This window comes from Leucoraja erinacea, chromosome 18, assembly GCF_028641065.1.
Source record: "Leucoraja erinacea ecotype New England chromosome 18, Leri_hhj_1, whole genome shotgun sequence".
In the NCBI taxonomy this organism is placed as follows: Eukaryota; Metazoa; Chordata; class Chondrichthyes; order Rajiformes; family Rajidae; genus Leucoraja; species Leucoraja erinaceus.
The window spans coordinates 10382042-10406351 of record NC_073394.1 but is presented as its reverse complement, the minus strand read 5'-3'; the positions used below and the strand labels follow the sequence as shown (position 1 = coordinate 10406351).

The following is a 24310-nucleotide window of genomic DNA, read 5'->3' as shown; positions in this document are numbered from 1 at the left end:
GATGTATAGGTTTGTTGGCTAATTTAGCTTCTGTGAATTGTAAATTGTCCCTAGTGTGTAGGATCATGTTAGTGTACGAGGATGGCTGGTCAGGGCGGACTTGTTGGGCCGAAGGACCTGTTTCCGCGCTGTATCTCTTATCAGAACTATTCAGCTAGTTTTGGCAAGTTGAAGGTTGCCTATAGTATGCAGCCATGTGTAAATTATTAGAAGATCTCCTTACCTGGTCATATTCCAGTGCTCCTGGGTATAAAGGCCATCCAAGAAATAGCTCAGCAATCACACACCCCAATGACCACATATCTATGGCTTCACAAAATGGCAAACCCAAAATAATCTCTGGCGCTCTGGAAAAAAGCAAGCAAATACAAAGTTTCATTAAGGGGGCTAATCCAAAACTGTACAGAAATATCACATTGTCACAATTTGGAACATATGCTATATAAATTGTAAAGGACTGGAAGAATGACAATGTTTCAGTCACCAAGTTATAGAAAAGATGCTGTCAAGCTTGAAAGGGTTCAGAGAAGATTTACCAGGATGTTAGGACTTGAGGGACTGAGCTAATAGGGAGAGGTTGGGATGGCGAGGGCTTTATTCCTTGGAACACAGGAGGATGAGGGGTGATTTTGAAGAGGTTTACAAAATCATGAGAGGAATAAATCGGATAAAGGCACAGTCTCTTGCCCAGAGTGGGGAAATCGAGAACCAGAGGACACAGGTTTAAAGGTGAGGTGGGAAAGATTTAATGGGTAACTGAAGAACTGGCATGTGACAGGTGGATACTGGTAAGGTGGGGTGGATTAGTGGATGGAGTCAGGTTGAGGAGAGAGTGGAAAAAAAACAGAGGCTCAGACATGATTAGTGAAGTCAACCAGGGGCTGGAGATAATGGCTTCTGCCCTCTAGTTTTTGCCTCCCCTATCCTGATGAAGGCAAACACATCAAATGACTTATTCACAACCCTCTGTGTGATCTGAGTCCTCACCTTCATGCAACCAAGTACCTCCACCTCAAGGCCATCCATTCTATCACCCTCCCAGGGACCTCTGTGTGCCACAAAGCTCGCATCCCAGCTCCTGCCCAAACAGGACAAAGCTCAAAGTCTTGGCAAAAGAATCAAACTGAACAGATGTTGACGCAATGACGCATAAGAGCAGGGCCAGGTAGCAGCATTATCTACTTTTGAAGTCTAATGTACCTCCATTTTTAAATAAAATCTCATGTATCACCAACAATGACTGAATGAATGATACTTTCTTATTACACGTGACATGTCAGTGATATTCTTTGTGTTGCATACACAAGGTAAGCAAAGAGTCGCCACATATAGGGCACCGAAAAAGTTGCAAAACATTCAATTTAGTCCCCAATGGTCGCCCCCTTCCCACGCGTGTCCCCCTTTGTTCTCACCCCCCCCCCCCCCCGTCGGCGGCCCCCTTTTATTCTTGCCCCCCACGATGGTTCCCCTTTGATCTCTGCGCCCCACCCCCGCACGCCGGGACCCTCTTTGTTCTCGTCGGCCATGCATTATAATGTGCAACAGCAGAGAGTAATTCAAGAAGAGGGGTGATTAAATTTAGTTTCTTAACTCTATTTCCAATAAAGCGCTTTGCTGAACTGAAGCCAGCCATTGAATCTCTGTGGCGGTTCTCATTCAGTGATCTGCAGACTCTTGAACTGCAGCCACAAGCAGATGGCATGCTTGGGCCTGAAGTAGAGAATAATGGCAGGGTCACGTACAAAGTTCAGGAGCAGGCAAAGCACAACGTTGACAGAATATGGTGTAAAATGGTGTAACCTGGTGCAACAGGCATCAACTTGTTTCAAGGGATGCGCCCATTTTCTTAACCTTTTCAAAAGGTAAGTGAAATAATGGGCAGATACACACCAGCATGCAGGGACATACCCAGCGTCTTTATACTGCTGATACCTGCCCAGCCAATGCCAATTTCAGAGTAAAGGGCCTGTCGCACTTGGGCGTCATTTGCACGTCACACAGGTGGCGTGCGAAGATTTTGTGAATCCCAAAATCCTGGGACCACGCATCACTGCCTACGCCACCACGCCTCGCCATGCGCGCATCACGTGCACGTCATGACGCGTGCATCGTGCCTCGTGACACATAAATGATGTTGCGTAAATGACACGCAAATGACACAGGCACTTAAGTGCATGGGTTTAATTAAGGCTTGATTGGTATGAACACCATGCAAATTAAAATGTCCAGGAAGTCTTTCATGCAGCCCAATGATGTTTTTTTGCACTCCACAATGGGGTTTTATCAAGATCTAAGGTCATAGGTAATAGGAGCAGAATTGGGCTATTCGGCCCATCAAGTCTAGGCTGCCATTCAATCGTAGCTGATCTGTCTCTCCCTCCTAACCCCATTCCCCTGCCTTCTCCCCATAACCCCTGACACCAGTACTAATCAGGAATCTATCTTGATTGGTACATCTTGGGTGTACTCCCTTCAAACAACTTCATTATCAGTTCACAAAGCCACACACACACACTGGCACAGGAATGTTAAATGGTATGTAGTGCATGTTTGTGCCAAATAAACCTGCATGAAGAAGGGTCCTGGCCCACAACGTCACCTATCGATGTTCTCCAGACCCACAATCACTCCAGCACTTTGTCTCCTTTTGTGTAAGTCAGCATCTACAGTTCCTTGTACCTTGCTTCAGCATACTGTGTGGCTCACAAACAAGTCAAATTTATTGCCAATGCATAAGTAACGGCGAGGCACAGGTACAATGCAAAACTTGCTTGCAGCAGGATCACAGGAATATAGACTCAGACAACACACAGAACATAAATGACATAAATTCTACAAGATGGTGAAAGGGGGAAGGGTGTGCAAAATAACCCGAATGTTAGTGCAGCAGCATAATTCGTAAACAAGTCGATGGTGGTGTGAGATGTGGTCTGTGGTTTTGTTGCTGAAATAGGGTTAGGGTTGTGCAGGTCGGTTCAAGACCCTGATGGTTGAAGGAAAGTAGCTGTTCCTGAACCTGGTGGTGTGAGACTTCAGTACCTCCTGCCCAACTTCCAATCACCCTTGATTGTGGCCCCTGCACATTTTTCTATCTACCCTTTATCTGTTGTAACACTATATTCTGCACTCCATTTATTTTTGCGTTTGCACCATCTATGTACTCATGTGTGAACTGCCTGGACAGCATGCAAAACAAGGCTTTTCACTGTACCTCATAATTCATGTGACAATAATGAACTGATACCAATAGCAGGAAGTTATGGCGCACTCACGTCAACTATCTTTTCCATATAACATTCTGTTTTTAACAAGGAGACAAGAACTATTCATGGTGCTTCCAAGTGTGATCCCACCAAGATTAGACACATTAGCCTAACTTTATGGGGATCTTCCATTGCAATATACTCACAACTCTGTAAAAACATTGGCCTTGTTAACACCGTCACTCGTCCTGACACTGCTTGGATATTGACTTGCAGGAATGTGCAGTCCTGGCTGTTCATTCATAACAAGCATACGGCCCACAGAGTGATCCTGGCCCTTAGTAGTGCTTGGGGAGTTGGTGTACGGTCATTTCTGATGTAGATTGAGGGGAGGAGGGGGGGTGGGGTGTTCTTACACCATGTGGGATTTGCTTTTTGCCTAGGCTTTAATAGAGCAAAGCTTCTTCAGACCAGGGTGCAAGTGTTCCGCCAAAACAACTCTAACAAGCTTGCCAAATTACTCAGGAAAAGCCCAAAAATGCAATTCAAAAGCAAAACCTCACACGGTCTGGTGCTCTGGTCTCTAAACTTCAAGACGAATCCAAATGATGCGCACATCTACAAAATATACCAACTCAATAACCAGTGTGTTTTTTAAATGTTAAATGAAATGGCAGGTCAGGAAACCTTACAGCAGCTATCTCAGTTGCAAGGGTAGAGTTTAGTTTAGAAATTCAGCACGGAAACAGGCCCTTTGGCCCACACCAAGTCCGTGCTGACCAGTGATCACCCTGCACATTAACACTACCCTACACGCTATGAACGATTTACAATTTTTTACCAAAGCCAAATAACCTACAAATCTGTACGTCTTTGGAGTGTGGAGTGTGGCGTGGCGTGGCAGTAAGGGAACCAGGGAATAGCCAAGATTATTGTAACATTGCTAATGAATGGATAACATGTATTCCTTATCAATTGGCTGCCAAGACGTCCTTATAGATTTTCAGGAACAGACTAAATGTGCAGGGAGGAACAGCAGATGCTGGTTTAAAACGAAGGCAGACACAAAAAGCTGGAGTAACTCAGCAGGTTAACCAGCATCACTGGAGAGAAGGAATAAGTGACATTTTGGGTCGCGACCCTTCTTCAGACTGAGTCACGGCAAAGGGGAACAAGCGATATAGAGGATTCTTGGGGTAATTTTGCGTAAGAATATTGATTTCTCTAACTTCAAGTGACCCTCTCTCCCCGTCCCTCCCCCACCATTGTCATCGTACTAGTTTTATTGTTGTCCTGTTGAGTTCTACTGTCTGGTATAAGTCGTTATCACCTGTCCCTCAGCCAACAACGGACCATTGTGGGCTCCTCCTTTCCCTGATCATCGTTGCTTTTTGCATATCTTTCATTTATTTCATCTATGTCTCCCTCTCCCCTGACCCTCAGTCTGAAGAAGGGTCTCGACCCGAAACATCACCTATTCCTTTTCTCCAGAGATGCTGCCTGTCCCGCTGAGTTACTCCAGCTTTTTGTGTCAATCTTCGATGTAAACCAGCATCTGCAGTTCCTTCCAATGCAAGATTATTGTAACATTGCTCATGAATGGATAACCTGTATTTCTTGTGGATTGGCTGCCAAGACGTCCTTATAAATGTTCAGGAGCAGACTGGATGGTTTATATAATTAATTGAACACATGACTGTGGGACCAGCTGTCAGGATCTGTTGTAGTTACATGATACCCCTCACTGGCAGCTGCCTGCAGCTAAGTATTGTTCAAACAGTGAGGTTACAACTGCAGTGTTGTATAAATGGATCAACTGTAAGCTAATCCTGGCAAAACTAGGGCCTGTCTGTGCACGTGCACCGATCCTAGGCAAGTTATCTCATTGTCTAAATCTTCACAACGACCAAGGAAAGGTGGTCGGGTGTACATAAGCTATCAGCTGTGGCTAACAGCAGGAAAAGGAACATTTTAACTCCCCCCTCCCATTCCCATACATAGAAACATAGAAACATAGAAATTAGGTGCAGGAGTAGGCCATTCGGCCCTTCGAGCCTGCACCGCCATTCAATATGATTATGGCTGATCATCCAACTCAGTATCCCGTACCTGCCTTCTCTCCATACCCTCTGATCCCCTTAGCCACAAGGGCCACATCTAACTCCCTCTTAAATATAGCCAATGAACTGGCCTCGACTACCCTCTGCGGCAGAGAGTTCCAGAGACTCACCACTCTCTGTGTGAAAAAAGTTCTTCTCATCTCGGTTTTAAAGGATTTCCCCTTATCCTTAAGCTGTGACCCCTTGTCCTGGACTTCCCCAACATCGGGAGCAATCTTCCTGCATCTAGCCTGTCCAACCCCTTAAGAATTTTGTAAGTTTCTATAAGACCCCCTCTCAATCTCCTAAATTCTAGAGAGTATAAACCAAGTCTATCCAGTCTTTCTTCATGAGACAGTCCTGACATCCCAGGAATCAGTCTGGTGAACCTTCTCTGCACCTGACTCTGCATACTGACCTTTCTGTCCTGGGCCTCCTCCATGGTCAGAGAGAGGCCGGGCGCAAATTGATGGAACAGCACCTAATATTTCGCTTGGGCAGCTTATGAATTTTGACGTCTCTAACTTCAGGTAACCATTGCTTTCCCTCTCTTCCCATCCCTTCCCCTTCTAGTTCCCCAACCAGTCTGACACTCCCCCTGATCAAATGTTATCTCTGTATGCTTCGTTGTCACCCTCTCCTAGCTAACAATGATCTATTCTACACCTTCATTTGCTTTGTCCACTTTGATGTCTCGTTTTCACACCTTACCTCTCTCCCCTGTCTGAGGAAGGGTCTCGACCCAAAGCGTCGCCCATTCCTTCTATGCAGAGATGCTGCCTGTCCCGCTGAGTTACTCCAGCATTTTGTGTCTATCTTCAGCAGGAAAACAGATCCAGCAGAGAGGAGCTGCTGTGCCTGCATTGGATCAGTGAGGGAGAGGGGTCTCATCTTTGACTCTGGGGGTGGTGGCTTCAAGCCCCAGAGACTCAAGGCTCATGCTCCCATTGTAAGCACCAAGCCAGAGCTGATCTCTCGGATCGCCTTCCTGGATGGGATACCAATCGCCATCTCTCAGGGGCGCACAAAGCATCCTGCTGCACCATTGCCACAAGAAGGGACCATTCGGCCCAGATTTAGACACAAAATGCTGGAGTAACTCTGCGGGTCAGGCAGCTTCTCCGGAGAAAAGGAAGAGGTGACGTCTATGGTCGAGACCCTTCTTCAGATCTATGGTAAAATCTATGACACAGCAAAAGAGAACAAAATCGTATACATACATCACACTTTGACAGTGATTTTAATCAACATGCCCACACCTAGCTTTGCTGTCCAAGAAACCTATTTTTTTTATTTGTGCACAACATGCGGGGTATTTACAGGAATGCGTTGGGTGGAGTATATATTGCAGTTTTGGATACAGAAGAACACTAATTCATTTCATACCACGTGCAACAGGGATATTGCCATCCTGCCAAGGTAAATACGCTGATTCATAAGGTAGGATCCGTATCCCCTAACCCACAGCCTATCCAGCCCCCTCAAACCCGCACTCTGCCCAAACATAACACTCCTCCCTCTGACTCCCACTATCTCCTGCTATGGTCACTCACTCTTGCTCATTCATCACCTGCTATGATTTACCGCGCTGTTGGTTAGAAACTAGAAAACTGATCTGGAGACACAAGATTGGCAGAGTTACGCGGCGGTGGAGTTGCTGACTTCCAGTGCCAGAGACCCGGGTCTGATCCCGACTACGGGTGCTGTCTATACGGAGCTCGCACGTTCTCCTTATGACCGTACGGCTTTCCTCCTAGTGCTCCAGTTTCCTCCCGCATTTCAAAGACATGCAGATTTGTAGGTTAATTAGCTTCTGTGAGTTTCCCCTCATGCGCAGAATACAACTAGTGTACGGGTGATTGCTGGTCAGCTCAGACTCGGTGCGTGGAAAGGCCTGTTTCCATGCTGCATCTCTAAAGTAAACTAAACATTGGCTGGGAATTTGCAACTAATACGCTAATATTAGTAATAGTGACTGTGAAATTTCCATATTAACACAAAATCCCATCTAATTTAATAACCTGGGAAGGAAATCTGCCAATGTGGCCCATCTGGTCTATAATTGATTCCAGACCCGTGGTTTGTGGTTGAGTCTTAATGGCCCTCGAGCCAAACAAGCCCCTCAGTTCAGGATCAATTTTGGATATGCAGTAAATGCAGTACCCACTTGCCTTGAGCTGACACCCAGTCCCACATCATAACTCCTCACCCCTTGTTCCCCGTTCCATTTATAGGTGTTGGTGGGAGGGTGGTAAACCTGGTATTCAGGCTGTCTCAGGGAATATGAAATTCTTATTAAATAAAATACACTTTTTTTTTTGATGTAAAAACTATCAATGATTTGTATCAGAAGCACATCCTTGACGAGAGAGCAGAGGGGGTTTAGATTTGATTCCGGTACTTATCCTGTGAGTTTTAGTTTAGTTTATTATTGTCTCGTGTACAGAGGTACAGTGAAAAGCTTTTGTTGCATGATATCCTGCCAAAGAAAAGTCGAGTTAGTTTAGAGAAACATGCCCTTCGGCCCACCGAGTCCGTGCCAACCAGTGATACCTTCACATTAGGGACAATTTACAATCTTTACCGAAGCCAATTAATCTACAAACCTGTGCGCCTTTGGAGTGTGGGAGGAAACTGGAGCGCCTGGGGAAAATCCACGGGAAGAATGAACGTACAAACAGCAACCATAGTCAGGATCGAACCCAGGTCTCTGGTGCTGTAAAGGCCCTGTCCCACTTGGCGTCAATTGCACGTAATTTACGCATCATCATTTACGCGTCACGATGCACGGTGCTCGAGTCGTGCCACGCACGTGATGCGCGCATGGTGCGTGGTGACGTAGGCAGTGACGCGCGGTCGCGCACGGCGCCCCAGGATTTTGGGATGTACAAAGTCTTCACGTGCCATCTGCGTGATGCGCAAATGATGCCCAGGTGGGACAGGCCCTTAAAGCAGCAACTCTACCCCTGCACCACCGTGCCGTCCAGAAATATTGATACATATTTGTACTTGTTACGATAGATACTTGATTACAATCAAGTGCATTCTATAGTTCCTTCCGTCAATCTCACCCGTCCCCTCATTGAAGTGTGAGCAGTGTGACCCTGTGAACTGAAGCACGTCCAATCTACACTGACAGGTTCGCCAGAGAAACAGCCCTGGAAATTGAGACACCCACACAGAGTTGACTGTAAATCGGGTCCACTCCTCTAAAGAGCAGAACGATGAAAGCACATGCGACGACAGTCTGGGATTTGGTTTCTGGTTAAACAAGGGACTGATTATTTAAGTGCCTTTTCATTCATAACTTAAAGCTGAAGCAACACCAATAACTGTGTAAACCAGTGTTTACACAGCAGCTTTACCTCAGTAACATATCAAAGGTGCTCAACAGGAACATTATCAATATTTGAAAATTGAGCCATGTAAAGACTTGTTAGCACTCCGTCTAGTCTAGAATTGAGTAACTTCTTCAAAGAGAGGGTGAAGTAATGTAAAGAGCTGGAGTTTCAGCATTTTGCTTTTGTAGGAGCTGGAGAGGAAATTCCATAGCTTTGGGTGCAGACAGCCATAGGCACAGTCGCAAACATTGGAGTGGAGACAGACAAATGAGGCTAGGAAACGAGGATAAGAATTTCAAACTGGAGTTGCTCCTGTCAAAACCAGGGGTAAAATCAAGATTGATGAGCACTGGGGTAATTAATTCAGATCTTGAAAGTGTTCAGAAAAGATTTACGAGGATGCTGCCAGGATTAGAGGTTGTGAGCTACAGGGACAGGTTGAGTAGGCTGGGTCTGTATTCCATGGAGCGCTGTAGGATGAGGGGAGACCTTTATAGGTATACAGAATTCAGAGATGAATAGATCGGGTAGATGCAGTCTTTTGCCCCGAGTGGGGGAATCGAGGACCTGAGGACATAGGGTGATGGTGAAGGGGAAACGATTTAATAGGAATCCGAGCGGTAACTTTTTCACGTAAAGGGTGATGGGTGTATGGAACAAGCTGCCAGAGGAAGTAGTTGAGGCTGGGACCATCCCATCGTTTAAGAAACAGTTAGACGGGTACATGGATAGGACAGGTTTCGAGGGATATGGACCAAGCGCAGGCAAGTGGGGCTATTGTAGCTGGGACAATGTTGGCCGGAGGGCGAGTTGGGCCGAAGGGCCTGTTTCCACACTGTATCACTCTATGACTCTAGAGTTAATGCCTTACAGCACCCGAGACCTGGGTTCGATCCTGACTACGGGGGTTGTCTGTATGGAGTTTGTATGTTCCCCCCCACACTCTGAAGATGTACAGGTTTGTAGGTTTCATTGACTTGGTAAAATTGTAAATTGTCCCTAGTGTGAGTAGGATCGTGCTAGTGTGCGGGGATCAGAAGTCGGTGCGGACTTGGTGGGACGAAGGGGCCTGTTTCCGTGCTGTATCCCTAAACGAAAAACTAAAATGTCTTTATAGTGTTTTCTAACCTCTTCAGAGAGGTAAACAAGGGGCCACCTCACCATAACACCGAGGCCTGGTCCTGAGATATACTTAGGTCAAAATTCACTCTGACTCTAAATTTAGACCAACCAAGCGACACAATGGATTGAGGCCAAAGGTGGTTGAATATTTCAAATACCATGGGCCGGTGCACTGGATCACTGGTGCTATATATAAAGAGGAACTTAAAAACAATAATCTAGTTGGATCAAGAGGAATATGCTGAGGATATTTATGTGCTCAAGCAGTACTCTGTCCAGAATAAGCCTGACTTTCTGTTCCAGGTTAGCTTGGCTCACGCACAGTGTCCCCAAAATGTCTCTTTGAGCAATTAAACAGACTGCTTTATAATGAAAGCTGAGGCGGGTGTTAAGGAGCATGTGAATGGACGAGAGTAAGGCAGAGAGGTTTTGGGAAGGATTTGCGGGGATAAAGAGGGCGAGGAGAGAGGGCGAGAGGGCGAGAGGGAGAGAGAGGAGCATATCATAAACGATTTTCACGTTAGTCTTCTTCCTGTGCATACACATAGTGAGTGGCACGGTGGCTCAGCTGGTAAAGTTGCTGCATCACTGCGTCAGAGGTCACTGTTTGCACGTTCTCCCTGTGACAGTGTGGGTTTCCTCTGGGTGCCCCGGTTGTTTCCCAAATCACAAAGACATGTGGATTTGTAGATTAATTGGCCATCTGTAAATTGCCCCTAGTGTGTAAGGAGTGGGAGTGAAAGTAGGGTAACATAGACTAGTGCGAACGAGTGATGGATGGTCGGTGTGGACCCGGTGGCTGAAGGGCCTGTTTCCATGCTGTTGTTTTTAACACTTGACTCTGGTCCCTCGAGATTGCCTATGGGTTGCTTCCACTCTGGTTTTATATTTCTGAGGCATCTGCTGGTCTGGAGGCAAGCAGTCTTCGATGTGACCGAGCCATGGAGATGTTTGCACTACAACGGGCAGTCAAGGAAGCTGAATTTAAACTCCGCAGTGGCCCTGCAGGGATGATGGTTTGGGAACAGCTCCAACCAAGACCGCTAGAAATTGCAGCGAATTGTGGACGCAGCCCAGACCATCACAGAAACCAACCTCCTTCCGTTGACTCCATTTACACCTCAAGCTGCCAGCAGTATAATCAAGGATGAGTCTTACTCCAGTCATTCTCCTCTTCTCCCCTCTCCCATTAGGGAAGTGTGAAAATGCACACCTCCAGATTCCGGGAAGTTTCTTCCCAGCTGTTATCAGGCAACTGAATCATCCTATCGACAACTAGAGAGCAGTCCTGACCTACCATTTACCTCATTAGCGACCATCGGACTATCTTTAATCAGAGTTTACAGGACTTTATATTGTACTATATGTTTTTCCCTTTATCCTGCACTTTTGTACATTTTGTAAATTAACACGCAACAAAAAGCTTTTCACTACCTTGGTACATGTGACAATAAACTAAACCAAACGTGAACTCATATTTCCACTAGTTCAAGACTCTGTGTTGCTAAATACACCTATCATTAGTCACACCTTCAACATTCCATGGTGAAGCTTTCACTGGGTGACTTTGATTGCTTTGAGGGATCCTGACCCAAAGCGCCATCTTGTCCATTTCTTTCCAAGATGCTGCCTGACCCACTGAGTTCCTCCGGCACTTTGTGTTTGCTCAAAATTCCAATACCTGAGGATTCATGTGCCTTCAGATTTTTCTTATATTTGGCCAAATCTCATGTTATAGGAGCAGAATTAGGCCATGCAGCCCATCAAGTCTAATCCTCCATTCATTCATGGCCATTCTATCTTTCCCTCTCAACCCCATTCTCCTGCCACTCTGTGCTGGTAGTTGAACCTAATCTGCATAGAAACATAGAAAATAGGTGCAGGAGGAGGCCATTCGGCCCTTCAAGCCAGCACCGCCATTCATTGTGATCATGGCTGATCGTCCCCAAACAATAACCCGTGCCTGCCTTCTCCCCATATTCCTTGGCTCCAACAGCCCCTAGAGCTCTATCTAACTCTCTTAAATCCATCCAGTGATTTGTACTGCTATTGCCCTAACTGCAATAACTTCTCAACTCCTGCAGTTCTGTTTTGCTTATGTCCACAGTTCATTTTTATTGCAAGCAGTTTTGGGTTCAGTGCTTCCGTGTAAAATCAATGCAGTTCAATACTGTGTGTTGTTAATGTTCCGAAAAATCTTCCAAGAGCTTATGAACAAAGTCTGTAATTTGATCCAAAGAAAATGTTGATAAAAGCCTGTCCTGAGGCATGTAACATGGAGATTGGCCTCGCTTCAGTCAGAGGAACCGAACGTCTGAATGGATGAAGATCTTCACGGATGAAGTTGAAACATCAAAAAATTACAGATGGTGCCAGTCCGAAAGAGCTGAAGAAAATATGCAGCAGAGCAGTCATTGTTTTGTGGAGAGAGGATAGTAGGATAAATGGTTCTTCTTGTCAACCTTTTCAACTCAACCAACCCCTTTGCATAGAACTGAGAAAGGGGCTGAATCATAGACCAGGGTACAGATTTATAACATGGCTACCAATCTTCATCAATTAATAGATGCAGCAGACAGCCCTAATTCTGAGAAACATGTTGACAATGAGACTACATTACATTCAGTTCCTTTCTGGAGCTCAGGCAAACAAGACACAATAGCTGATCTCGCCTCCACTTCCCACTCCCCACCTCTACCTTAGTCTGAAGAGGGTTTCCGACCCGAAATGTCATCTATTCCTTTTCTCCAGGGATGCTGCCTGACCCGCTGAGTTACTGACCCGCTGAGTTACTCAAGCATTTTGTGTCTATCATCGGTATAAATCGTCACCTACAGTTCCTTCCTGGGAAACCTTTAGAGGGATATGGGCCAAGCACGGGCAAATGGGCATAACTTCGATAGGGCATCCTGATCGGCAGAAAAAGGTTGTGCAGAAGAGCCTGTTTACGTGCTGTATGACTCTATGACTCCCTAACACCAAACAGAACTCCTCTGATTTTCTATAAACTATGCGAAAGCAGCTTTTAAGTCCACTCTGTCTCTTAAGTCTGTGGAATTCTCTGCCTCAGAGGGTGGTGGAGGCAGGTTCTCTGGATGCTTTCAAGAGAGAGCTAGATAGGGCTCTTAAAAATAGCAGGGTTAGGGGATATGGGGAAAAGGCAGGAACGGGGTACTGATTGGGGATGATCAGCCATGATCACATTGAATGGCGGTGCTGGCTCGAAGAGCCCAATGGCCTACTCCTGCACCTGTTGTGTATGGTCTATTGTCTATGATCGCTCACACTCCCTCAATTCATAAAAGCATCATTGGAAGTACACAGCCTCTCAGCAGCGCATGTAACGATCTGCAGAGATTCACAGCACAAGTCTCTGGCTTCCACCCACGATCGCCGAAGAGGCAGAATTGCAGTCGCCAGGCACAGGCCCACAACCTTTATTAGTTTTTCACGATGATTTATATTGCTTGGGAATTTAATCTCATTTTCCATTTGAGCTAATAGCCCACGTACCCTGTCCTCCAATCTGACTGCAGATTTATTTTTGCAGAAAGCTCCTCAACCATTATTTCACATAATCCAAATTGGTTTTCAACTTCCTCTGCTAAGCTTTGCTTCCAATGTCGTGGCTGTTTCTCAGCAGCATTTGCTCGAAATGTTCCCTGTTCTGTTTCTTTCTGATATGGGGGGTTCCAATCTTTGTCCCCGTCTCCTTAGAATTCAGTGCTTGGAGTTATAGTTTCTCTTGTTTCAGTACGGAAAGACCGAGGTTCAAATCCTGAGCTTAAACTTGTGGGTGAATGCAGTTCAGCGTTCATAAGTGACTGTCGAGGCCAATACACTACAGGTTGCCGCCACGGTACTGCCATCTGGTTAATGATAATTTACCGTTACAGAATTCACAAAAATTTGAGATAAAGAATCAAATTCTCACTTTCAAATATATGTGGGAAACAAATAAATGAACACCAAATGTAAAAGTAACAATAAATTTTGGATATGATGTCGTCGTGCCCACGTGGCCTGGCAGTCAGCTGTCACCCCTCCTGTGCAACGCTCTCTCCAATCCATGGGCTCGTGAATAGGGGTCTCAGAATGCACTGATACCACGCTTATTACCAGTAGTCGGTCACTTTGTCATCACGGAATGTCACTATCCCCTCAACTACTTCGGCACCACCTTTCTTCATGAACAACTTCCCTGCAGGAACGTTGCTCCATTTATACATGGGATTCAGCGGGAAGAGGGGGTCCGTGTTTCATTGAATCGTGATACGAACCTTTCTCTGCCCCCTGTCACAACCCGCCAATTACCCGGTCAGGTTGGCGCATTTATGTTGCTGCCGTTCTCTTCTACATAGGTAAACAGACAGCCGCTAACTAGTTTGGGGTTACAGCAACCGGGTGAGTGAGTGAATCGAGTGTAGCCTGCGGCAGCTGTACAGGGCAGCTGTGCAAGTAGCAGACGGCATTGTGTTGTGCCAGGCAGACCACGACTTCATCGATCCAACACTGACAGGACATCGGGCCTTCAAAGGGGAAAATAAGAAACTGCATATCTCCTTCGGCCAAAATCGGACTTTTCAGCGACTTGAGACTTAGAGGTTGCAAGTTGGCACTGAAACATGGCCACTCTTTGAGTGCTGATCCAGAAGAGTATCTACTTCAATGGTACAATGGTGTTTTATTATCAGATGTGCATTGCACAGTAATATTCTTTTTGCATTGCTTACCGGGATTGGGAGCCGCTCCAGTACTTTGGACTTCATGTAAATGGCGCAAAAATAGCGGCTTGTGCATTACAATCGTTTCATTCATATACTTGTGTATGATTGTACTCTTGTATATTATGATACGACTGGATAGCACGCAGAACAAGCTTTTTATTACAACTCGGTATTATGTAACGATAATAAACTAAATTAAACTAAACTAAAGTTGTTTAGGCAATGTTTATTCTAGAAGCCATCACAGGTGTAAATATCACTCCTGGGAAACTGAGAACATCCCAAATGGACCTCAGGGAATTAGCCATGGCTTCAGTAAAATGGCAAAATTGACAGATTAAAGGCAGATGGGAGTCTGAAAGCAAGTATGACATTCAACAGCGAAACAGTAGTCTGCGCCACTAAGCGCTGTTGGAAGACAAAGAACAGACTCTACTACACGTTTGCATTTAGCCAAAAATGATCATGGATAAATTTCAACCCTGGCGTATTTTGAGTGAGGCTTGAAACAAAACCCTCGGCTATTTGTTCAGAAGTTACGGTAACTTCACCAAAAAGGGACCCAAAAACAACCCAGTTAAGTCTATCTACGTTAATTACAAGCTAGAGAGTTAGATACAAAGATAGGAGAACAATAATGGCAAGATAATTCACTTTCACCAGGACGTTACCTGGACCTGTGGACTTAAGAGTAACAAGGAGAGGTTGGATAGGCTGGGGCTGTTTTCATTGGAGTGTAGGAGGTTGAGGGGTGAACTTACTGAACTGTACAAGATCATCGGTGGCATGGCTAAAATGAACGCTCACAGTCTTCTTCCCAAAGTAGAGGATTCTAAAACTAGAGGACATAGGCATAAAGGGGAGAGGAGCCACATTAAAAAGGGACCAAGGAACAACTTTTTCACTCAGAGGGTATCTCACATTTGGAACCAGCTGTCAAAGGAAACTTGATCAATTATGACTTTCAAAAGACATTTGGACAGATATATGGATAGAGAGAAGAGTTTAGAGTGATATGCAGCAAATGCAGGCAAGTGGGACTAGCCCCGAATGCTAACTTGGTCAGCATGGTTAGATTGGCCTGTTTCCATACTGTGTAGATCTATGACTATGAGCTCTTTAATATAATTTCAGCCAATTTAATATCTTAGACTGAAAATACAATGCCAGCCTATGTTAAAGAGTGTAGTGTTATGATTCTCAGCAATCTGTAGCTTGGTTTGCTCCATCTGATGGTGGCAGGTGAAACCTTATTCTACCAGTTACAACTTACATAGACCTCTGCACTAAATTATTACCTCCACCTGTTCTCCTCTCCTTGGGTGTTATCATCACAATCATGTCCATGGACTACACATCTTCCCACCCTGCTTCCTGTAAGGACTCCATCCCCTACTCCCAATTCCTCCGTCTATGCCGCATCTGTACGCAGGATGAGGTGTTCCAAACCAGGGCATCGGAGATGTCCTCATTCTTTAGGGAACGGGGGTTCCCCTCCTACTAAAGATGAGGTTCTAACCAGGGTCTCTTCTATACCCCGTAACTAAGCTCTCACTCCCTATCCCCCCACTCTTAACAAGGGCAGAGTTCCCCTTGTCCTCACCTTCCACCCTATCAGCCAACACATACAACAAATAATCCTCCAACATTTTCGCCACCTCCAACAGGATCCCACCACTGGTCACATCTTCCCATCTCCTCCCCTTTCGGCTTAACACAGAGACCGACCGCTCCCTCCTTAACTCCCTGGTCAATTTGCCCCTTCCCACCCCCTCTCCTGGCATTTTCCCTTGCAACCGCAGGAAATGCTACACTTATCGCTTTACCTCCCCCCTTGACTCCATCCAAGGAACCAAGCAGTCTTTCCAGGTGCGGCAGAGGTTCACCTGCACCTCCTCCAACCTCATCTATTGCATCCGCTGCTCTAGGTGTCAGCTGCTCTACATTGGTGAGACCAAGCGTAGGCTTGGCAATCACTTCGCCCAACACCTTCGCTCGGTTCGCTATACCCATTCTGATCTTCCAGTGGCTCAGCACTTCAACTCCCCCTCCCATTCCGAATCCGACCTTTGTGTCCAGGGCCTCCTCCATGGCCAGAGTGAGGCTCACTGCAAATTAGAGGAGCAGCACCTCATATTTCGCTTGGGCAGTTTACACCCCAGCGGTATCAACATTGACTTCTCCAATTTCAGGTAGTCCCTGCTTTCTCCTTCCTGCCCCTCCCCTTCCCAGCTCTCCCACATCCCGCTGTCTCCGCCTCTTCCTTTCTTCTTCCCGCCCCCTCCCCCACATCAGTCTGAAGAAGGGTCTCGACCCGAAATGTCGCCTATTTCCTTCGCTCCATAGATGCTGCCTCACCCGCTGAGTTTCTCCAGCATTTTTGTCTACCTTCCATGTACAACGAGCTCTCTTGTGGACAATGCAAGTTCGTAATGCCCCAACCCCTAAAATTTAGTTTAATAACTGTTCCATCAAACCAATGGTAATCTCCACACCCAAAGTGTTAAAAAGATGAAATCAGAAGGATCATTTTTAGATCTGATTTTATTTCTATTTGAAGCTAGAGGTTCAGGTGGTGGATACAAGTCAAACCGAGTTTATTATCATATGCACATGCAGATGGGATACAGGTTCAGGGCAATATCTTGCATACAAGCAGCACCACAGGCACATGGTCGCTGCACATAAACAGATTATACATTGATTATGCATAAATTACACATATGAAAGAAATATAGTGCAAAAAACAAGATGTTAGTGCAAAACAGCAAGAGGGGGGGAAAAAGGTCCATGGTAGTGCAAGAGGTGGCCCATATTAGACAATAGGTGCAGGAGTAGGCCATTCAGCCCTTCGAGCCAGCACTGTGATCATGGCTGATCATCCACATTCAGTACCCCGTCCCGCCTTCCCACCATATTGTTCCATTGTCTTAGAATTAGATTCATGCAGTTTTTGAAACCTGATAGTTATAGGAGAGTAGCTGTTCCTGAACCTGGTGCTGTGGAACTTCAGGCCTGATAGTAACTACCTCCTGCCTGATAGTAACAGCGAAAATAGGGCATGGCCCAGATGGTGAGAATCCTTGATGATACTGTAGATGCCATCTTGTTGAGGCAGCGCCTCATGTAGATGCTTTCCAATGGTGGGAAGGGCTGTCTGTGTCCGTGATGGACTGTGAGTCCACCAGCCAGGATACTCTCCACAGTACATCTGCGGAAGTTTGTTGAAGTATTCAGAGAGATGCCAAATCTCTTTAAACTTCGAAGAAACAAACTTCCCTTACCAAACCTCAATGAAACACTTTAACCTTAAGATTCAATTATTTTCCACAGTGAGTGGATAAAACATGTAGCCTCAAAGGGGTAAACCGTGAATTTAAAAATACACCCTATTTTGGAAATAATAGCACTGTTGAATTACTGCATAACTGATCCAGTGTCCTGGGTTACTGAATCTCACCACGGCACTTGGGCAATTTAAATTCAGTTAATTAAATAATCTAGAATTAGAAAGTTAGCTATCAGTACTGGTGAAATATCCAACAGTAATCCCTCCTCATCTTAAATCCACTGACCTTGCACAAATGACTGCACGTTCATTGCAACGTGTCTGACTTTAACTATCCTCTCAAATGTCCCACAAATACATTTGCAAATGTCTTACTCATTCGTAGAATGTGGACATCACTGACAGGGCCAGCATTTATGGTCCACCCATAACTCATGATGTCGTCCATTATCCGCCCATGTTGTGACTGAACTGCCGAAATGCCGACACCAATTTTGGATGAACCCTACTTCAGACCTGAAAAGGACAACAGATTTTCTTCCCTGTAGGACAAGAGTCACCAGGATGGGCATTTAAGATATTCTAGTGGCCTCATGGGCACCATCGCTAACCAACCTTTTACTTAATACAGGAACTCCTCAGGTATGAATTATATGACTTATGGAAATCTGGCTTTACACAAATTCTCCGCTATATTGTTGAAGCTTTTGGAAGGAAACCAGAGCACCCGGGGAAAACCCACGCGATCACAGGGAGAACGTAATAACTCCGTAGTCAGGATTGAACCTGTGACTCTGGCGCTGGAAGGAACCTGGGACTCTACCGCTGCGCCACCATGCCACCCGGACACAAGTGCTCCCCAGAATGAATAAGACTCATATAAATCTGACTTTACACTATTTCTCCCCCACATTGTTCATGCCTTTATTTTCAAACTAGTAATAGTGATAATAAAATAGTTCATGGTGCCCATGAATCACTGGATGCAGGTTAGTTGAGCATAGTATTCGGATGAACGAATTATAGCAAGTGTACATAAAGCAATACGATATGGGTAGCTGTAGAAAATGGATGGTTCTGACTCGACATTGGCTTACAGCGTTCAGGAACGGAAGCCTTACATAACTCGGAGCCTGCCTGTACTTGAATTTAAATTTGCCAGATACTACATTGTGGTGCAATTGTATTTCTCAAATTGTTGGGGTACAAGCACTGCAAACTAGTCAAGCATCTGAACCGTTGTTGTATCATAACCCAGGCCTGGCCATAAATGCCTTAGGGATAATACCTAAGCAAGCTTAAATATTTAAATAACAGTCTTTTACTTGCTGTCTTCCAACTGGATTAACACTGAGGGCATAAAATAGATTATACGGTTTGTACAAGACTGCAGAGTGGGATACTCTGTCATTGCAGAATCACTCTGTCAATGGAGTCACAGGAGGATAGAGTAAAGCAATTACCTGGCAGTGCACGGGAGTTACTGGAGATACAAGAACATCTATTTACAGTGAGATGGTAACATTGCCATGACCCTGAAATGTTGCTGAGCATTCTACATGCCAATGTGAGCCAATTCCCTTCTCAGATTTCAACATTAGTTCAAGCTAACCAGGTGATATCAAAGACCAAAATATGCCCCTTCTCCGATTACACTATTCAATGCATCAGTCTGAAACATAGGTGCAGGAGGAGGCCATTCGGCCCTTCGAGCCAGCTTCGCCATTCATTGTGATCATGGGTGATTGTCCCCAATCAATAACCCGTGCCTGCCTTCTCACCATATCCCTTGATTTCACTAGCCCCTAGAGCTCTATATAAATCTCTCTTAAATCCATCCAGTGATTTGGCCTCCACTGCTTGGGTCCGCTCCCTTTCTACGTTTTCAAGCATAGACCATGACAGCTCTACTCTGTATTCACTCTCCCTGCATCTCAAAGCAAGTTTAACCTCAGACACCAACTTTTCTCCATCCGTTGAAAATGTTTTACAGTTGTTCTATTTCTGGTGTTGAGCCACCTCAGTTTGTCTGCCAGTCTCTCAAGAACTAAAGGGCACTGGTTAAGTTGAGAGGAGATGCCAGCAGGCAGTTCTGAGACTCGGGGAGTGGGGTGTAGTGGAGCTGATAACTGGCCTGTTCGAACATGGGCTTGGTCATCTTCTACCCAGGCCAGCAATCAGCTCCACACTGTGGGATCCTCCCCTTTAATTTCTTCTTGCGAACACCTTTTGGAGTGTTTGGGGAGATGCCAATGGTATAAGAAAATTCAAAGCACAAAGAACAAAAGCATCTAAATAAACAGTCACCTTTGTGATCCTTTCGAGGAAACATTCCTTTGATTAAAAAAATGTAGTTGGACTCCACACCCTTCCTGATCATAGTGATTATGTCTTTAATGGCCTGCAGCTGTTATGAGCTAGTCTGTGCCACTGAGGCAGAGTGAACAGCATTGGTTTCACACAGCTGTCAAACACGACGAGGGCTGAGCCCTTGAGTCCGGAGGGATTACTGTGCCCAGTTATAATGGGGACAGGTTTAGGTATTCCTGGAATGTGCAGATCTGTTTGTGGCAGACCTACAGCCACCAGTACCCTGTATCACACAGCTCAAGTCTGTCTGCGGCCTTGAGTGAATGAGGAAACTTTATTTTGCCTTCCACCGGCCAAATGAGGGCAGCATCAAACTGTCATCTACTCACCAAAAAACGCCATCAGAATCTGAGCAGACAATGCATTCTTCCTGCCAGCCAAGAGAATCTTGAGCAGATATCCTCCTTCAGCCACACACACACACAGATCACACACTCACAAACTAGCAATTCAAATACACACTAGAGGGCATAGGTATAATTTTTTTAGTTTAGTTTAGACGTGGAAACTGGCCCTTCGGCCCACCGAGACCATGCCGACCATCAATTACCTGTATATGAGTTCTGTCCTACACATTAGGGACAATTTAGAGAAGCCAATTAACCTACAAACCTGTACATCTTTGGAATGTTGGAGGAAATCAGATGGAAATGCAGGGATTGAAGCAATATGGATTATGTACAGGCAGATGAGACCAGTATAACTTGGCATCATGTTCGGCACAAACATTGGGGGCCGAAGAGGCAGAACGTGCAAACTACACATAGACAGCACCCGAGGTCAGGATCGAACCGGGGACTCTGGCGCTGTGAGGCAGCAGCTCTACCGCTGCACCACTGTGCTACCGAATGGTGCGGAGATGTGGCATATACATCGACACATCCTCAAAGCTAACAGGACTCGTTAATGAGGTGGTTAAGAATGCTTTCTTTTATTGGCCAAGGCGTTGAATATAAGAACAGGAAAACACAATATTCATTTCACAAACATTGTGCAACTATAGCAATCATCCCTAGCGTACACCTAATAGGCCGATAGTGTCGTCTATCACCGATTTTCTGGCATCCTTAATTCCTCAGCCTTTCTGGATTATCCATTTTGCCAGATCAACAGAGGTCACGGCCTCAGGGGGCCAAAATACCAGCCGGCAAAATAGGCTGCAGAAGTAGGTTATGGGAACGGACCGCGTGGGTTTTTTCCGGATGCTCCGGTTGCCTCCCACACTCCAAGGGTGTGCAGGTTTTTAGGTTAATTGTCTTCTGTAAATTGCCCTGAATGTGTAGGATAGTGTTAGCGTACGGGGTGATTGTTGGTCGGCGCGGACGTGGTGGGTCAAAGGACCTGTTTGCACACTGTATCGCTCAACTAAACTAAAGTAAATGTGGCTTTATTACAAAGACAATAGAAGAGGCGAAATAAAATCTGATTCAAATTAAACAGCAAAGTTAATGAATGATATTTCAGGACTGGTTTGAGCTGGAATCTCCTTACAGTGTACTTGTTTCTTAAAATGTGTTCCTTCGCATGGGTTTTCTCACTGAAATAGTCTGCTCCAGTGCGCCAGAGGTTCTGCAGCATACTTGGACTGCGAGCTAAAAATATGGAGATTATAAATACACCCTGCATGGCCTGCCGATAGTTATGAGCATGCCTGGGACGGCCAGGCTGGCGTTGGTAGAGCCAGCAGATAAAGCTGGATGTGCTGAGCTGAGCAGAGTGAGGGAGGTCATCTGGAAAATGTGCATAGCCCTGAAAATAAATGCTCTGCGCAATTTTTCCAAACCCTAGAATTTTCCCAAAAATCCAGAGTATCACACAGCATAGCATAGACAGAGGCTTTTCAACATGTCCAGGTTGTGAGAGGGCCTTCCCCACACACCAAAGAATTCATACGCAATTAACTTTTCAACTTTACCATTAAATGTGCTTTCCCCAATCTATCCAGTAATGTTTGTTTCTTATTGTATCAACGCTGAATTAATACAAAACATCTCCGTCATCAGCTGGATCCTCCGCAAATTATTGTAAATCTGTGCCCTCTATCACCAAGAGTCAAGTGCTTAATTATTATATGCTCCAAAAACAGAAAAATTAAATTCTTACTTGGAGCAGCATAAAAATTGGGGCAGCATGGTGGTGCAGTGGTTAAGCTATTGCCTTACAGTGCCAGAGACCATGGTTTGATCCTGACTACGGTTGCTGTCTGTGCGGAGTTTGTACGTTCTCCCCGTGACCTGCGTTGGATTTTTCCGAGATCTTCGGTTTCTTCCCACACACCGAAGACAAACAGGTTTGTAGGTTAATTGAAGGTACACAAAATTGCTGGAGAAATTCAGCGGGTGCAGCAGCATCTATGGGGGTATAATTGCCCCTTGTGTCTGCAGGGTAGTGTTAATGTGCGGGGATCGTTGGTCGTTGCGGACTTGGTGGGCCGAAGGACCCGTTTCCGTGCTGTATCTCTAAACTAAACTAAACCAAAGGATCTGTGAACACCAGCCGTCGTGTCAATAGAAATGCAGTAACATTACATTCGGCACCAACATTGTGGGCCAAAGGGCCTGATCTTTGCTGTACTGTTCATAGATCTAAAGTGGTTTGCGTACGATATGTCAGTGGTCTCAAAACTAACAGCAGAATAATTTTCTGTGGCATTCTAGGACGACACGGTGGCACGGCGGTAGAGTTGCTGCCTTACACCACCAGAGACCCGACTGCGATCCCGACTTCGGGTGTTGTGTGTAGGGAGTTTGTATGTTCTCCCTGTGACCGCGTGGGTTTTTGCCAGATCCTCCAGTTTCTTCCACATCTCAACGATGTGCAGGTTTGTAAGTTAATAGGCTTTAGTAAAAAATTGTGTAGGATATCACTGCTCTCAAAATTAACAGAAGAATACTCAACTCTCCTGGCAACAATGGAGGGAGAGTTGTGCGGGGGTGTCGACAAGCCCATGCACGTGGATGTCTGTGCATTAAAGCTGTTTCTGTCTCAAAACAAGGAGGAACCAGCCCTGAATACTTCAGATTATTGCCTTACACACCAGGGTGCAAAGAAGTTCCTTGTTCGCATGAAGGACAAAGAGTACAGGGTATACATGATAATGATAGAAACAACAAAAACTTAGTCAAACTAACTTGTTTCTTCTTTCCAAGTTCTGACGGAGAGCTTTTTGGCCTGAAACATGTCCTTTACCATTGGCCTTTACAATTTCCCCAGACGTTGTCTGATCAGTTCAGTGTTTCCAGCATTTTCTGTTTATATAGGCCATTTCTCAATATTTGTTTGCATGGCTTGATTTAAAATATTTGTTTCATTATGCTCTCTAAAATGCATTGGCAGTTACACCACATAAACAAAAGTTGTGAACTGGTTGCAATTAAAGTTGCCTATCACGTCACCCATCATTGTAAATCGTGAGCAAGGTGGGCAAGTGAGTGCAATTGGGGGACCCCAGCGGAGGGGGGCCGACGAGGACAAAGGGGGCGACCCGGCATCGGGGAGCAGATGAGAACAAAGGGAGCACTGGCAGGGGGAGGGGGACCTGCTGCTATGTGCGGCAGCAGGCAGTAGATACGACTGTTCGGTGCTTTTGTGAATGGGTGGTTGATAGTCGTGGTGGATTCGATGGGCCAGTTTCTATGCTGTTTCCTGCAATGAACCAATCAATTAATCATCTAAAAATAATCCTAAAAGCTAATTTTCCCTCGGTATTTCAATAATTTAGTTGACTTTAAGTTTCACGGGAGTCTAAATACATATTTGATAGATTGCAGCAATTGTAACAATGTCAAATGTGACCAATGACCTTGCAAAATCCGACTGAGAGACAGATCTTGTGTCTAGCATTTTATTTTTATGTTGGTCCTTGTCTGTGTCGATGGAGAGCTTTATTTATAGGCCTTGGCATGTTCTAACGCAACAGAGGCCACTAATAGTCAGTTTTGATTAAGAAAAGCAAAGGGACAGAAGGAATGTGTTGGCATCCCAGTATCTAAGGGGGAGCAAAAGTGAATTTAACTGGACGATCATCTTTCGTCATTAATAACTGCTGCAGACATTTTAGCAAAGCCTAAGAACTTTTTTTAGGAAGGGACTAGCACTTGGAAGAAGTAGCTGGTTTTATATTAGTTTAGTTTAGTTTAGAGATTTAGTGTCGAGATAC

At 45.3% G+C, this 24310-nt stretch overlaps 1 protein-coding gene across 6 annotated transcripts in view; it reads right to left on the bottom strand.

The window, feature by feature from the left end:
* Positions 1-24310, bottom strand: part of LOC129705630 (homeodomain-interacting protein kinase 3-like) — a 151202-nt gene that overhangs the window by 46544 nt on the left and 80348 nt on the right. For all 6 annotated transcript variants that reach the window (XM_055649275.1, XM_055649278.1, XM_055649277.1 and 3 more), the window contains one exon: positions 224-347. In XM_055649275.1, coding sequence (XP_055505250.1) covers positions 224-347 — 124 coding nt within the window. The remainder of the gene's footprint in view (positions 1-223; positions 348-24310) is intronic.